This window comes from Tarenaya hassleriana, unplaced genomic scaffold (assembly GCF_000463585.1).
Source record: "Tarenaya hassleriana unplaced genomic scaffold, ASM46358v1 Cleome3, whole genome shotgun sequence".
In the NCBI taxonomy this organism is placed as follows: domain Eukaryota; kingdom Viridiplantae; phylum Streptophyta; class Magnoliopsida; order Brassicales; family Cleomaceae; genus Tarenaya; species Tarenaya hassleriana.
In genome coordinates, this window is record NW_010966177.1 from 6,312,799 (window position 1) to 6,326,330 (window position 13,532).

The window sequence follows — 13,532 nt, forward strand, 5'->3', positions numbered from 1 at the left end:
AAATATATACATATATATATATATGTATAATATAAAAGCAAATCGAGTGGCGGGATTTCAAAAAAACGGAAAGAAAAATAAATTTTTTGCCACGTCGGTAAATATCTCACCGCTTTTAAAGTTATTATACCTTTCGAATCTTGACCGTTCATTGCCGCCACGTGTACTTCTCATATCTTTGTGCTGAATCACAATGGACTCGGTTTCTTCGATAGAGCTTCCGGCCCAAAACAAGAGAAGTCCAGTGAAAATCAAACCATTTGGGCCGGCCCTTTCTTTCGGCCCATATTCATAACTATGGAAACTGTTTCCAGCAAATTTTAAACCGGTTTCCGACGCGATCATAACCGGAAACCGATTAAAAACACGATTCCGAGGGATTCGCACCATAAACCGCTAGATTGTTTCCGGTCACAATGGAGTAGATCATCCACCCACTGGTAAAGGCAGTGGAGATTGATCGATCGATCGAAAATTATGTAAACTTTTTTTTCTGGTTTGCATGCGATGATGCTCCATTAAGTGAATAGAAATAGAAAATTTTGACAGCTTAGGATATGAACAAAGACGTTTGTTATTCATCAAAACAAAATATTTGATTCCATATCAGAATTCGTGAAACTGAGGAAACATAAAACCCAGAAAAAGAAGGGAATATAAATCAAAACGGGAAGAAATCGTCGTGAACAGAAAATAATTATTATATTATTATTAATAAGAAATAATACATAGATTTTCATAAAACGAATGAAACATAAAAGACAATACAGTTCAATTATAAATACGACACGAGGATAAGAACCAAGAGTTCTTTTAGAGTTGATCTTCTTCAGGATCTTCCTTTTTAGGACTCTTGTTGAGATCAAAAGACTTTGGTTTAAGGTTTGGGACAATATTTTCCTCAGAATCTTCGTTCGGCATTACGTTTAGGTCAAAGTCGAGACCTTTTCCATCACCATTGCCACTACCACCACCAAGATCTGAAGCAGCAACAATAACACTAACAGATCTGTCACCGTCATTACCACTGCAACCAATGATGATCCCTTCAGCTGCTGCCGAAAACCTAGGAGGCGGAAGAAACCCATGATGTTGCCTTTCCTTGTGGGCCCTCAAATGTCCAAAAACCGCCTTCCATGACCCGAAAACCCTATGACAATAAGGGCAAACTGGTGGACCAGCAGGTGGATCAATGAGTTCGGGGGCTCTCTTCTTGGCCGAGCCACTTCCCGATGCTCCTGCGCCGTCAACCTTCGGTTTCTTGGAACGTTTCTTACTTTCGCTTCCGCTCGCCTTCATCTTTTCATTCTCCCCTCTACCTTTATCTATGACCGCCTCCTCTTCGCCAACAGCAACAACAACATTTCCAACAGGGGGTTTATCCTTGTCGGGATTGTCGTCATCTTGATCCGGGTTATCCCAGAAATCATCATGGAGACGCAGAGTAGGGAGACCTAAGACGATCTCCCTCATCATTGCCTCTTCCCCTTCATCCTCGATCTCAACTTCCTTGTCATCAAATCGATTTTCTTCAGCACTCACCTTCATCAAGGCGGCAATGGTTTCTTCCTTTCTAGCTTCTTCAATCCCCTTTGCGTCAGAACCAAGAAACTGCTTCTCGAGATTGCTCATGATGATTCAATTGCAAAAAAAAAAAAGACACGAACAAGTTTTTATCTCTCTCTAAGAACTTTGTTTGGATTTGTGTGTAAAAACGAAGGTGTCATAATTCGACGACCATGATAGGTCTTATATATTGTGTCGGGACCCTCGACCGTTAATGTCCATTATCCGTACAAACGGTCAATTATGTTTATTTTCTCCCGCCTCTTCATTTGAGGTTTGTGTTTGTTTCGTATATTATTCTCATCGATCACCGTACAAGTGGACGATGAGTTCCAATAAATGGATAGAAATGGAATATTTTGACAGTATATGACACGAAGAAGGACGTTTATTATTTCCCAAAACAAAATATTTAATTTCATATCAAAATCCATGAAAATGAGGAAACATATTACTTGGAAAGGAAGGGAATATAAAGGAAACTAGATTTGCATAAAATGAACGAAACATAAAAGATAATACCTGAATAGGAAACTAAAGACGATGACAGTTCAATTAAAATGCGACATGAAGATTGCCAAGATGGATCAACAACCCGGCGAATGATGTCAACCACAATAGGAAGCAGATTGCCAAGATTCTTTTGCAGGTGACAGCTTATACCTTGTGGAAGGAGAGAAACAACCGAATATTCCGAAGCCAGCGGAAATCGATGGAGTACACGAGGTGGAAGGTGGATCGTATCATGCGGACGAAGCTGCTCTCTCTTATGAGGAAGTCGAATGATGATGGAGTATCTATGCTCAATGATTGGTATTTTCTTACAATGAATATTCGCAACTAAGAACAATTGAATGATGTCTTTTGAGGAATTATTTTGACCACTTCTTCATGGGTTCTGGAAAACTTTTGTATACAGTCTTATAACTGGTTGTAATTTTTTGGATATATAATATATATCACATTCAACAAAAAAAAAAAAAAAATACGACATGAAGATAAGGACTAGAAACCCTTTTAAGGTATATCTTCTTCAGGGTCTTCCTCTTTAGGAGGACTTTTGTTGAGATCAAAAGATTTAGGGTTAGGGTTTGATATAATACTGTCCTCAGAATCTTCGCCCGGTGCTACGTTTAAGTCAAATCCGAGACTTTTACCATCACCATCGCCACTACTACCATCGAGATTTGAAGCAACGAAAATAACAGATTTGGCAGCGCCACTACCACTACAACCAATGGTGATCCCTTCACCTGCTGCAGAAAACCTAGGAGGCGGGAGAAACCCGTGGTGTTGTCTTTCCTTGTGGGCCCTCAAATGTCCGAAAACCGCTTTCCATGACCCAAAAATCCTCTGACAATAAGGGCAAACTAGTGGACCAGCAGGTGGATCGATGAGTTCGGGGGCTCTCTTCTTGGTCGAACCACTTCTCGATGTTCCTGCAACATCATTCTTCAATATCTTAGATCGTTTCTTGCTTCCACTTCTGCTCGTCTGTTCCTTTTCTTTATCCCTTTTACCCTTATCTCTGATCGCCTCTTCCTCGGCAGCAACGACATTTTCGATAAGAGTTTTACCCTTGTCGGGATTATTGTCATCTTGATTTGGATTATCCCAGAAGTCATCTTGGAGACACAAAGCACGGAGACCTAAGACAATCTCCCTCATCATTGTTTCTTCCCCTTCATCCTCGATCTCCACTTTCTCGTCACCGGATCGATTTTCTTTAGCACTCATCTCCATCAAGATGGCTGAAGGAAAAATGAGGTGCCTACGATTCATCTCTAGATTTTGCATGCATTGGAATAAAAACATATAACAAATGCATGGATTTTAACCTAGACTAATTGAATCATCGTAATAAGTGTACGTACCTAAAAATGCAAAATGAGATAGTCGAAGACGTCACATAGATAAGGGAGAGTGTGCAAAGAAAAACATCTCTACCAATATCCATATGCCGGGTCGGTACACTAGTAGTACCTATGAAATTTGTCGGTTTAGACAATCAATACTTTTCGTATTTCTATTCGGAAACGTTTCTTTTATCGAATTTTATGGTTTCGTTGTTTTCAGATGATTTTTAAAGTGATATCTAATGTCAATTTATAGCAAATCAAAGAATATAAAGAGTCAAATTCATTAAATAGATTTCAAAATGCGAAGAGACATATTCATCTTCATTAAATAAGTTCAAATGAATATTATTTAACGAATGTATCACGTCATACGAAATAAATTTCGTATTCTAAAATGTATCACATACATCAAGAATAATCTCGTAAATATAAACTAAAAAATTAACAGAACAATAAATATAGTAAGAAAAATATCCAAACATATAATCGACGTATATCAAATATATATAATAATTCGATATAACTCTATATGTATGATCTAGTAGATCTCGTTTAACGCAGTCGTAACAATACAATCATATTTTACCGCACACATTAATAATAATCTTTAGTAAGAGACATCGCCTCGACTATATTCACAATATCATAAAACTACAATATCTCTGTCTCCTAATATATATCAATCGTACGTAATATCAATCAACGTTAACCAATTTAACCGTTTTTTCATACCTTAAATCATCTGTCGTCAATATATACCAATCGAACTATATTCGTTGTCCGTACAAACGGTCGCGTCTCTTATTTTCTCCTGCCTCTTCGTTTGAGCTTTGCGTTTGTTCAATACATCATGCCTAATCATCACCGTACACGTGGACAATCAGATCTTGGTTCTTGATCTTTGTTAGTCTGCGTGGCAGTACGGGGATGTCGTGAAGGAACCCGCCTGTTCGAAGAGGTGTACGTCTGGGTACTCGCTTTGACGAAAATACCCCAGTAAAAGCCGTTATTATCTATCGCACCCCTCCCAAAGCGTCGCGTTTCTATCTAACGGAACGTGTTATAAAACACCATGCCGCTTTAGTTTTACAGAACCAGACTCCATGTCGTTTTTACACCACGCGCATGGTGCGATGTCACCACAATTTGTTCTAGAGCAAGATATTAATTACACGTGAATTTGGACATGTATAAAAAAAAAACAAGAAAATATGTAGCACACAATGAAAAAAAAATTAACCGAGAAGAGAAGTCATATGATGACAAATCTTCTATGAAGTATGTACAAAAAGACAGGCCAAAAACCGGCGCTGCAAAAGAGTTGGAAAACAAACTATTCACGTCCTTTGGTATAGAAAACGGAGCTTTCAATACATGAACATGGCGGAAAGAGAATCTGACCATTAAATAAACCAGACCAGACAAGATAAGACAGGATTAAAATGGACGTTACCAACTACGGACCAGGAGGAGGAGGGTTGCCGAGAAGCCGTTCAACGGCTGCGTGAACGTTCCCAGCCGTAGCGACCAGTGCTCGGACGTTTTCCCCTGTGTCAAAAAATCCCATTTCTTGAAGCTGTGACAGCTGAGTTGCGTAAAGTTCTTCCGGAGGCCCTGGATTTTTGCGGAAAAAACGAGATCGGTGTGAGAATTCGAGGGGCTGTGAATTTTTATGACGAGGAGATTCGACAGGAATCGGGCTAAAAAGAAAGGTAATACCGTTAGGACGTTGCGGGCCAGCCAGGCCGCCTGACCCGAGTCCCCCAAACATGTTCAGTAGCATCTCTAGTCCCGGTCCAGAGCCAGGCGCTACAAAATAGATAATGTTTACGGAGCAAAGATAAAGATCGGATCTTTACTAATGGGTCGAAAGTTTAAACCTTAAAGTTCCATACTTTTTCCATTTTCAAAGAAAGGCTTTTGATTCGGACACAGGGTTTAAATAAAGAAGAGAGTTTCATAGTACCTGTAGCTCCACCAGCCCCACCAGTCTCCTCCCTACAAGAAAAAACCCAAACCAATTACGCAACTGTGTTCAGAAGAAACAACTAGAAACAGAAACTGTCATGGACACATTAGATTAAGCGATGGAGGAACAGCTTTAATGCCGCTTACTGTGTAGGCTGCTGACGACCCAGTTGGGACAGGAGAGATTGCTGGAATGTCAACAATTGCTGCGAAAATACATTAGAACGAACATCAGATACCGATAATGAAACGTTCTCGAAATAGGGGAAACACTTTTGCGTTGACAAATCTTATTCGTGTAGTATTGGATTGGTGTGTCTTGTTAAGGCATGCAGCTTAAGATGGATACCTGAAGCGTGTCTGGAGATGTCATCCGACGCAAAAGATCCGGGCTTTGGAGCATTTCTCTCAGCTGGGTATTAGAATCGAGCATGCCACGAAGCTGTGGGTTGAGATTGAGAATCTGCGGATCCAAAAACCGATACAAATCTATGTATATAGTCTCACATCATAAATCGAGATTATCTTTACATGAATCACTAAGATAAAACCAAACTAACCTGATTCATGTACTGGGGGTTGGATAAGAGGCTCTGCATCATCTGGTTAACAGCTGGGTTCTGCATTAACTGGCTAAGAAGGTTGGCATCAGGCATTGCCCCAAACATGTTGTCAAGTCCGGGAAGACCACCTCCTAATCCAGCAGGAGACCGAGGCATATCTTCCCGAGCAGTATCCGATCCCGTGGTGTTAGTCTGGGAAGCCCTTCCAGTATCTACATTTGCGTTCAGAGAGTACATACGAGTTATAAATGCTGTTAGTAACGAGAGAAACGCAAAAAGAAAAATAGGAAAGATCATCGATAAACTTACTGCCAGTAGATGCCCATGGATTAGGAAGCGGGTTAGCATTTGGAGCAGGAGAATTATCGGAATTCTCAGAAGCAGTGGCTGGTTGATTGGTCGATCCGTCTCTAAGCTGTGTCCCAAGGAGGGAAGCAAAAGGGTTCGTGGCATCGGTGCCTGTAGTCCCAGCTCCTGTAGTAGCGTTTAAAAGAGGCTCTTGAACATTCTCGTACATGCGTCTGAGCATGTTGAATCCCTCGGGAGTTGCCTCTATGTTGCTCATTGCTCGGTCAGTGTTCCGCATCATCTCACGCATAAGCTCGGGATTCCTTGCGGCGTCCAGAGTTTGCCGAAGAATGCTCGGATCATTCAGCACGTGGGCAAGCTCAGGATTGGAATCGATGATTTGACGCATCTGAGGGTTATTCATAATCATATTCCGCATCACCTCGGGATTGTTCATCAGGCTCTGGACTACAGGCATGTTCATCATCTCCCTCATGATGTCGGGATTCCTGCTCAGCTGTTGCTGTACCTGTTCAAAATCCGGAAGCCCGGTTGCGAAAAACCCGCCATTGCCACCAAGACCGAGCCCAGGAAATAGTGAAGCTCCGAGGCCAGATCCTCCAAGTGACCCACTATCATCCGAACCAACACTGCTGGTGTTATTCTGAGTTGGATTTGGAGCTGCCACCGTAGGGTTAGGACTGCCATTGCTGGCTGATGAAGTTGCGAAACCACGAACTAAGTGGACAGTGTGATCATCTTCCAAACCTATCGTTCAAAAGAATTAACAATATCATCAACTGACAACCATCCATTTGATCGAAATTTCTACATAAACCTCTAAAAACCCAAATCCAAAGTATACTTGAAGCTGATCAAGCAGAAACATTTAACTTAATTGCATTCCTATGACCAACAAGACGCGAACTTTAGCAGAACCGGAGCTCAGGATGCAAGAAAATACCATAGCTAACGAGCGTTTGGTCGTCCTTCAAGATCCGACCCTTGTAAATCAACCGCTGCTGATCGGCGGGGATGTCGCACTTCTGAGCAAGAACGGATTTGAAGGATCCGACGGTGGAATCGAGCTTGACCTGGACGGAGAATTTCGAGCCGTTGGAGCACCGGATATTGACGGAGACCTCGCCACCGGATCGGCCGAGTTCCTCCGCCGCCGCATCGTCATGAACAGATGAATCGCCAACACCGCCTTCTCCTCCTCCCATATCTCCCTCCCTTTTCCCTCCCTCACACCAAATTGGGAATCGCCTTCAGACTGCAAAATCCAAACCCGGAAAACAATCCGCTGAGGAAGACAGAAAAAGAAAAGCACAAAAGCGAGAATACGAATCATACGAAAAGGGAAAGGGAGGAACGGAATCAGATTGGACAAAAGCTTAAACCCACCGAGGAAAGGAAAGAATCGATATCGATAGTGGTGTCGGAGCCGTACGGAGGAATCCACAAGCAAAAATGAAAAACGCCCCCACACACAATCGCAGTCCAGATAAAGATGGGAAAGATTGTGCTGCAAGAATCGAATTAACTTCCGGGAATTCGGATCGAGTCGCTTCGGTCCGGGCACGCGTATCTAGGCTCATGTTCCCAATGGGTCGGATCCTAGGAACATAACTGAACTGAACGGCTTTATATGGGCCTGTTTGAAGGCCCAATTAGAATGACGGCGCCCGGTTCAATTCAACGGTACGGTCAAATGAACCGGAAAACCGGAATTACATTTGAACCGTACCGGTTCGGCCGGTTAAAGGCTTTGTTGTAATAATCACGAATTCTTTAATTTAAAGTTTATAGATTGAAATAAAATATTTATAAAAAAAAAAAAAGTTAAAACCAGATGGTAATATCGTTAAAATTCAATATATTTGACTTCTAGACGACAATTCAGTACATAAAATAATAATCATCAACCAAAAAGATTCAAATAAAACTTGAATATCCTTGGATTTTGAGATAATTTTTTAATTTATAATTTTAAATATCTATAAATTTTATTATCCTCTATTTCTTATCCCATAAGTTTAAATCACACTATAATCGTTTCGCCTAGTAGAAAGAGACATTTTGGGATGCGATGTTATACTAATCATAATTGCTTGCTTCATGTAAACGTCTATCTAATCCGTTTTTTAATTAACTCTCATGTAATATTATTTAATTGATTAATTTTGCTTTTGTGTGTGATTAATTAATTAATTAATTAATTAACAAGGCTACCCCCAGTTCACGGCCTTATTCGCTGGCATTGCCCGTTGGGCCTAGATTTTCGTAAACATTAACATACGACCATATTATTCGGTGCTAATTTTCTTGAAATTTTTATTGAGTGCCCAAATTACCCTTTTCCTTTAACTTATACAGATACATTATTATTGTTATTAATATTATAGGCTCATAACAATAATATTAAATTTTTATTGATATATAAACTAATAAATATGTTAAATAATTAAATAATCCAGATTATTTATTATATGAATTATTTTAATTAATTAAGATTAAATTTAGTGGTAATATGATATCTAATCCCATAATATTAATATAGATCTGTTTGTATTAATGATATTTAGAGAAATATTACTTTAGATTTTCATTTAATCCCATACCATATTTTATAGGTACGGTCAATATGCGAATTTGTAGTTATCTATGCAATGGTTGGGAATATCGAATGCATTCACACAAAAAAAAAATCAACAATTACATCATTCTGTATCCAAATAAAATTGTATTTATATATATATATATAAAAAGGTTAGGACCGGAAACGCAGCCTAAGTGGGGAAGAGAGCGTAGAGCGCACCTCCTTGTCTGAAAAAAAGTCGAAGCCGCAAAGCAAAAAAATAAAAATAAAAATAAAAAAAGAATAATAATTTGAAATAAGAAGAGAAGCCACATGCCCCAACCAAAGTTACCGTTGCCCTTAAGACAAGACCATAGAAGGAAATCGATCTCGCTTGCTTGCTTCATGATCCAACGGTCATTTTCATCACTAGCCGTTGTCTTTTTTTTCTTTTAAATAAAAAAAAAAGTTTCCATCTTTTTTTTTCTCTCTCCTTCATCTCCCTCTCTCTTTCTCCTTGCTTTATTTCATCGATTCTCCCCCTCTCCAGCTCCTGGTTCGATTCATCAGACCTCTCCGTTTGATGTTCTTCTCCAGGATTTACTGATTTCGAGTGGTGGGTTTCGGATTTCTCCTGGAATAATCAAACCGAAAATGGTTATCTCCGATGAGAACAATCGTAATATCGTCGTCAAACCCACCACTACCACTGTTAGTCTTCACCAAGGTTGATGATGCATCTGAGGATCTGAAGTGTTATTACTGATTTCCCGGATCGAAATTCATAGTCTTGTGCAGAAATCTGATAAGGGTAGCGTTTGTTTTTTTCTTTCTTTCTGGGTTTTAGATGAAACCGGGGGCAGGAAATTCGGACAGGAGAATCGACAGAACCGGAGAGCGTTGCGTGTGATTAATCAGAACCTTGTTGGAGCAAGAGGAGGGTACCCTTGTGTCGTCAACAAGAGAGGCTTGTCCGAGTAAAAATACATCTTGAATATCCTCTACTCATGTTTTATAGATCTCTATCTGTTTCTTCGAATGATTATCTGTAACATGTTTTCGGGTTTTGCCTCATTTGGATCAGCAGGCTGGGTTTTAGATGAAACCGGGGGCAGGAAATTCGGACAGGAGAATCGACAGAACCGGAGAGCGTTGCGTGTGATTAATCAGAACCTTGTTGGAGCAAGAGGAGGGTACCCTTGTGTCGTCAACAAGAGAGGCTTGTCCGAGTAAAAATACATCTTGAATATCCTCTACTCATGTTTTATAGATCTCTATCTGTTTCTTCGAATGATTATCTGTAACATGTTTTCGGGTTTTGCCTCATTTGGATCAGCCGGAAGGATGAAGGGTGCGGAAAGAAGCTTGATTCGTTGCGTCCACCAGTTACAAGGTCTTGAGACTTTAGTGATGACTGTCATCATCTGTCCTGTTAGTTCTTGGTCATTTACCTTGTTTGTTGATGTGAAATCTTGATTCTGGATTCACAGATCTCGAGCCGAAGATCTGTGTCCGGAGGAGACAAAGAAGCTGAAGCCGTCAGTACCAACAAAGAACGAGTTCGGAGACTGTATATTCGTGGATGAAGAGGAAAAATCGACAGTCGTGCCAATGTCCTTGGAGGAACCAGGCCCAAACCTTGGTGATGAATCTGATCCAATGGTATGCAATACGAATCAAACACGAACTATATTAGTCCGTGATCCGAGTAAAATCTTATGCAAAAAACTGAAATTGGGCAGGAGGAAGTCGAAATGGAGGATATAACAGTTGAAGAACCAATCTTGGATATAGACAGTACCGATACAAAGAACTCACTCGCAGCTGTAGAGTATGTAGAAGATCTGTACTCTTTCTATAGGAGCATGGAGGTATATACATGCTACTCTAAATTCTGCAACTTCATAAGAAACAGTATCCGAATCTCGGGTTTTGTCTGAGACAATGCTGGATTTATGTTTTGCAGAGTTTTAGTTGCGCTCCTCCTGATTATATGACTCAACAACTTGACATAAACGAGAAGATGAGAGCTATACTGATAGATTGGCTCATTGAGGTAAAATTGATTTGATCATCCTCTCTGTGTTTGAAGCAAGTGAAAGAATCTATGGTTGTGAGGCGAGATTTTGTGTAAAACTCGACGCAGGTACACGATAAATTCGAGCTCATGAACGAGACATTGTTTCTGACAGTGAACCTGATAGATAGATTCTTGTCCAAGCAAGCTGTTGTAAGAAAGAAGCTTCAGCTTGTAGGGTTAGTCGCCATGCTTTTAGCGTGTAAGTACGAAGAGGTCTCCATCCCCGTGGTATCGGATCTGGTTCTCATTTCAGACAAGGCTTATACGAAGGAAGACATTCTAGAAATGGTAAGGCGATTATCAGTTTCTCATGGCCAATATCTGATCAGATGAACATTGTTCTGATCGGTTTGTTTCCTCCACTGTCTGCAGGAGAAAACGATGTTGAACACGCTTCAATTCAACGTCTCGTTACCGACACCATACCCTTTCTTGGCAAGGTTCCTTAAGGCAGCTCAATCAGATAAGAAGGTAAAAGTTTAGTAATGTTCTGTTCTTTCCAGTTATGATCCAACACATTTTCCTATTCACAGAAAAATATTCAATGTGTTTTTTTTCTTGTCCCTTCTGAATCACACAACAGCTGGATATTATGGCGTCGTTCCTGATCGAGCTTGCCCTCGTGGAATACGAGATGCTTCAGTTCCCGTCATCGCTACTAGCGGCCGCTGCTGTGTACACAGCTCAATGTACACTTCACGGCTTCAGACAATGGAACAGCACGTGCCAGTTTCACAGCCACTACTCAGAACATCAGCTTATGTAAGTTTCTGTTCTCCTCTCCCCCCCATTAAACCTCAAAAAGAATGATCGTTTCATCCATAAAACGCAAAAGGGTACAAAAAAGGACCGATCTTTCATCCATAAAACACAAAAGGGTATGAAAAAGGACCGATCTTTTTCATGAATCAACTTGTGTAAGTTTCTGTTCTTCCTCCCCCATTAAACCTGAAAAGAATGATCCTTTTATGAATGGGCAATCTTTTATCCATAAAACGCAAAAGGGTACGAGAAAGGATGAATCGTTTTCATGAATCATCAACTCTTGGGTTTTTTTTTTTATTGCAGGGAATGTTGTAGAAAGATGGTGACTTTCCATCAAAAGGCTGAGACAGGGAAGCTGAGTGGGGTATATAGGAAGTATAGCTCGAGAAAGTTTGGGAACATAGCGAAATGCGAGCCTGCACATTTTCTTCTGATGCAAGTGTAGCTGAAGAAGGGAAGAAGAAAGCGGTGTACAGGCTACAGCTGCTGCTACTGACATTCTTATTACACAACTCCAACACTTACTTTGAAGAGCAAGTAACACAAAGCCAAACAACTGTCCTTCTCTCTCTCTCTCTCTCTCTCTCTCTCTCTCTCTCAGGTTTCAGAAGTTATCTGTTGTTTAGTTTCAAAGTGTTCTTCTTGGGTTTGTGATATGATGATCTCTGTCATTTGTCTCTCACAGAAATAAACTCTAATGAGTGGATAAGATACATCCATCATTCTTCACTTCAAACAACTCTCTCTCTCTCTCTCTCTCTCTCTCTCTATCTCTCTCTATCTCTCTGTTATTGAGTTTCAAAGTGTTCTTCTTGGGTTTGTGATATCTCTCTGTCATTTCATCTCACAGGAAATAAACTCTAACGAGTGTATAAGATACATTCAGAGATAGATTTACATTTCAGCCATTTCTATTGTTATATGAGATCTTCAATCGTCTTTGAATCGATGTTCTGATATGCAATGAACCGATTCAAAAAGATTTCAGAAAATGTATATTTTGCATAAACTCTGAATGAAATCTCTGTCTGAAGATGCGCATCCACCATTCTTTGCTTCCGAGAAAGATTTCACATTTCAGGCATTTCCATTATTACATGATATTTAAGTGTCTTGAATTGATATTCTGACAACCAACCAACCAACCAACCGATTCAAAAAAAATTATTTTACAAAATATATATTCTGAATGATTTTCTGTACAAAGATGCCAAGCTTTTGAAATCACGAGGTTCTCAGCTTTTTGTCTGCTGCGTTTTGGACTTCCATCTCTTTTAAATTGCAACTGACAAACACAATTCTGACTTTACAACCCATAAAAAAAAAAAGATTTTCAAATTAATAACTATACAAAATAAAATTTAATTAGACTCCAAGTTACTGGGAATTTATAAATTTGCAAACTTTTCATGCAATACAAAAGTTTTGTTTACTTATTAATTATGAAAAAATTAATTAGTATATATAAGTAAAATATATTAAAGTGAGATTTAAAAATACAAATTCTCCACGTAATTTCTTGAACCAAAAACGATGTCGTTTTATTGTGTTTTTAATATGCCCATTTCTCCCACCAAACTCTGCAGAGTTTACAGGATCGACGAACATGGCGGCGTCGGCGAATTCTTTTCTCCTCCAGAATCAAGCCCAGATCTCAGCCTTCAACCTCAGATCCACCTCGCAATCCCTTCTTCACCTCGCCAAACCATGCACCCTGAGCCTCTCCGGAAGACCCAAGCCCGCCGCCGTCAGATGCGCCGCCTCGACCCAGGTCCACGATCCGGCCAGATCCGGCGCCGCCATCGGATCCCAGGAGCGCGTCTTCAACTTCGCTGCGGGGCCCGCCACCTTGCCGGAGAATG

The 13,532-nt window shown here is 40.2% G+C and overlaps 5 protein-coding genes across 5 annotated transcripts in view; 2 read left to right on the forward strand and 3 right to left on the reverse strand.

Annotated features, from left to right (window-relative positions):
* Window positions 1–813: 813 nt before the first annotated feature.
* LOC104820184 lies at window positions 814–1,632 on the reverse strand. The gene has a single exon (XM_010550554.1). It carries the CDS (start codon window positions 1,630–1,632, stop codon window positions 814–816), a length of 819 nt encoding a protein of 272 aa, XP_010548856.1.
* A 941-nt stretch (window positions 1,633–2,573) lies between these two features.
* On the reverse strand, window positions 2,574–3,348 carry LOC104820185. The gene has a single exon (XM_010550555.1). It carries the CDS (start codon window positions 3,346–3,348, stop codon window positions 2,584–2,586), a length of 765 nt encoding a protein of 254 aa, XP_010548857.1. The 3' UTR covers window positions 2,574–2,583.
* A 1,270-nt stretch (window positions 3,349–4,618) lies between these two features.
* On the reverse strand, window positions 4,619–7,792 carry LOC104819722 (ubiquitin domain-containing protein DSK2a-like). Its single transcript, XM_010549921.2, has 9 exons — window positions 7,652–7,792; window positions 7,209–7,520; window positions 6,266–7,012; window positions 5,954–6,168; window positions 5,743–5,856; window positions 5,541–5,599; window positions 5,392–5,423; window positions 5,145–5,234; window positions 4,619–5,039 (listed from the first exon to the last, which is right to left on the reverse strand). Exons 2-9 carry the CDS (start codon window positions 7,468–7,470, stop codon window positions 4,882–4,884), a joined length of 1,677 nt encoding a protein of 558 aa, XP_010548223.1. The 5' UTR covers window positions 7,471–7,520; window positions 7,652–7,792; the 3' UTR covers window positions 4,619–4,881.
* A 1,505-nt stretch (window positions 7,793–9,297) lies between these two features.
* On the forward strand, window positions 9,298–12,496 carry LOC104819723 (cyclin-B2-1-like). The gene is made up of 10 exons (XM_010549922.2): window positions 9,298–9,552; window positions 9,673–9,802; window positions 10,162–10,218; window positions 10,316–10,487; window positions 10,568–10,696; window positions 10,792–10,881; window positions 10,972–11,193; window positions 11,278–11,376; window positions 11,489–11,667; window positions 11,974–12,496. The coding sequence occupies exons 1-10, from the start codon at window positions 9,480–9,482 to the stop codon at window positions 12,113–12,115; spliced, it is 1,293 nt and encodes a 430-aa protein (XP_010548224.1). The 5' UTR covers window positions 9,298–9,479; the 3' UTR covers window positions 12,116–12,496.
* A 747-nt stretch (window positions 12,497–13,243) lies between these two features.
* The window catches only part of LOC104819724 (phosphoserine aminotransferase 1, chloroplastic-like), a 1,804-nt gene continuing 1,515 nt past the window's right edge, over window positions 13,244–13,532 (forward strand). The window contains exon 1 of the mRNA XM_010549924.1: window positions 13,244–13,531. Coding sequence (XP_010548226.1) covers window positions 13,277–13,531 — 255 coding nt within the window. The 5' untranslated portion in view covers window positions 13,244–13,276. The remainder of the gene's footprint in view (window position 13,532) is intronic.

Excerpts from the sequence above, each read along its gene's own strand:
- LOC104820184 (XM_010550554.1), bottom strand. The coding sequence starts at position 1,632 with ATGAGCAATCTCGAGAAGCAGTTTCTTGGTTCTGACGCAAAGGGGATT.
- LOC104820185 (XM_010550555.1), bottom strand. The coding sequence starts at position 3,348 with ATGAATCGTAGGCACCTCATTTTTCCTTCAGCCATCTTGATGGAGATG.
- LOC104819722 (XM_010549921.2), bottom strand. The coding sequence starts at position 7,470 with ATGGGAGGAGGAGAAGGCGGTGTTGGCGATTCATCTGTTCATGACGAT. Across the intron at positions 5,600-5,742 it reads CATCTCCAGACACGCTTCAG|CAATTGTTGACATTCCAGCA; the intron begins GTATCCATCTTA and ends GTATTTTCGCAG. Across the intron at positions 5,424-5,540 it reads GGTCGTCAGCAGCCTACACA|GGAGGAGACTGGTGGGGCTG; the intron begins GTAAGCGGCATT and ends TTTTTCTTGTAG.
- LOC104819723 (XM_010549922.2), top strand. The coding sequence starts at position 9,480 with ATGGTTATCTCCGATGAGAACAATCGTAATATCGTCGTCAAACCCACC. Across the intron at positions 10,882-10,971 it reads TGATAGATTGGCTCATTGAG|GTACACGATAAATTCGAGCT; the intron begins GTAAAATTGATT and ends AACTCGACGCAG. Across the intron at positions 11,668-11,973 it reads TACTCAGAACATCAGCTTAT|GGAATGTTGTAGAAAGATGG; the intron begins GTAAGTTTCTGT and ends TTTTTATTGCAG.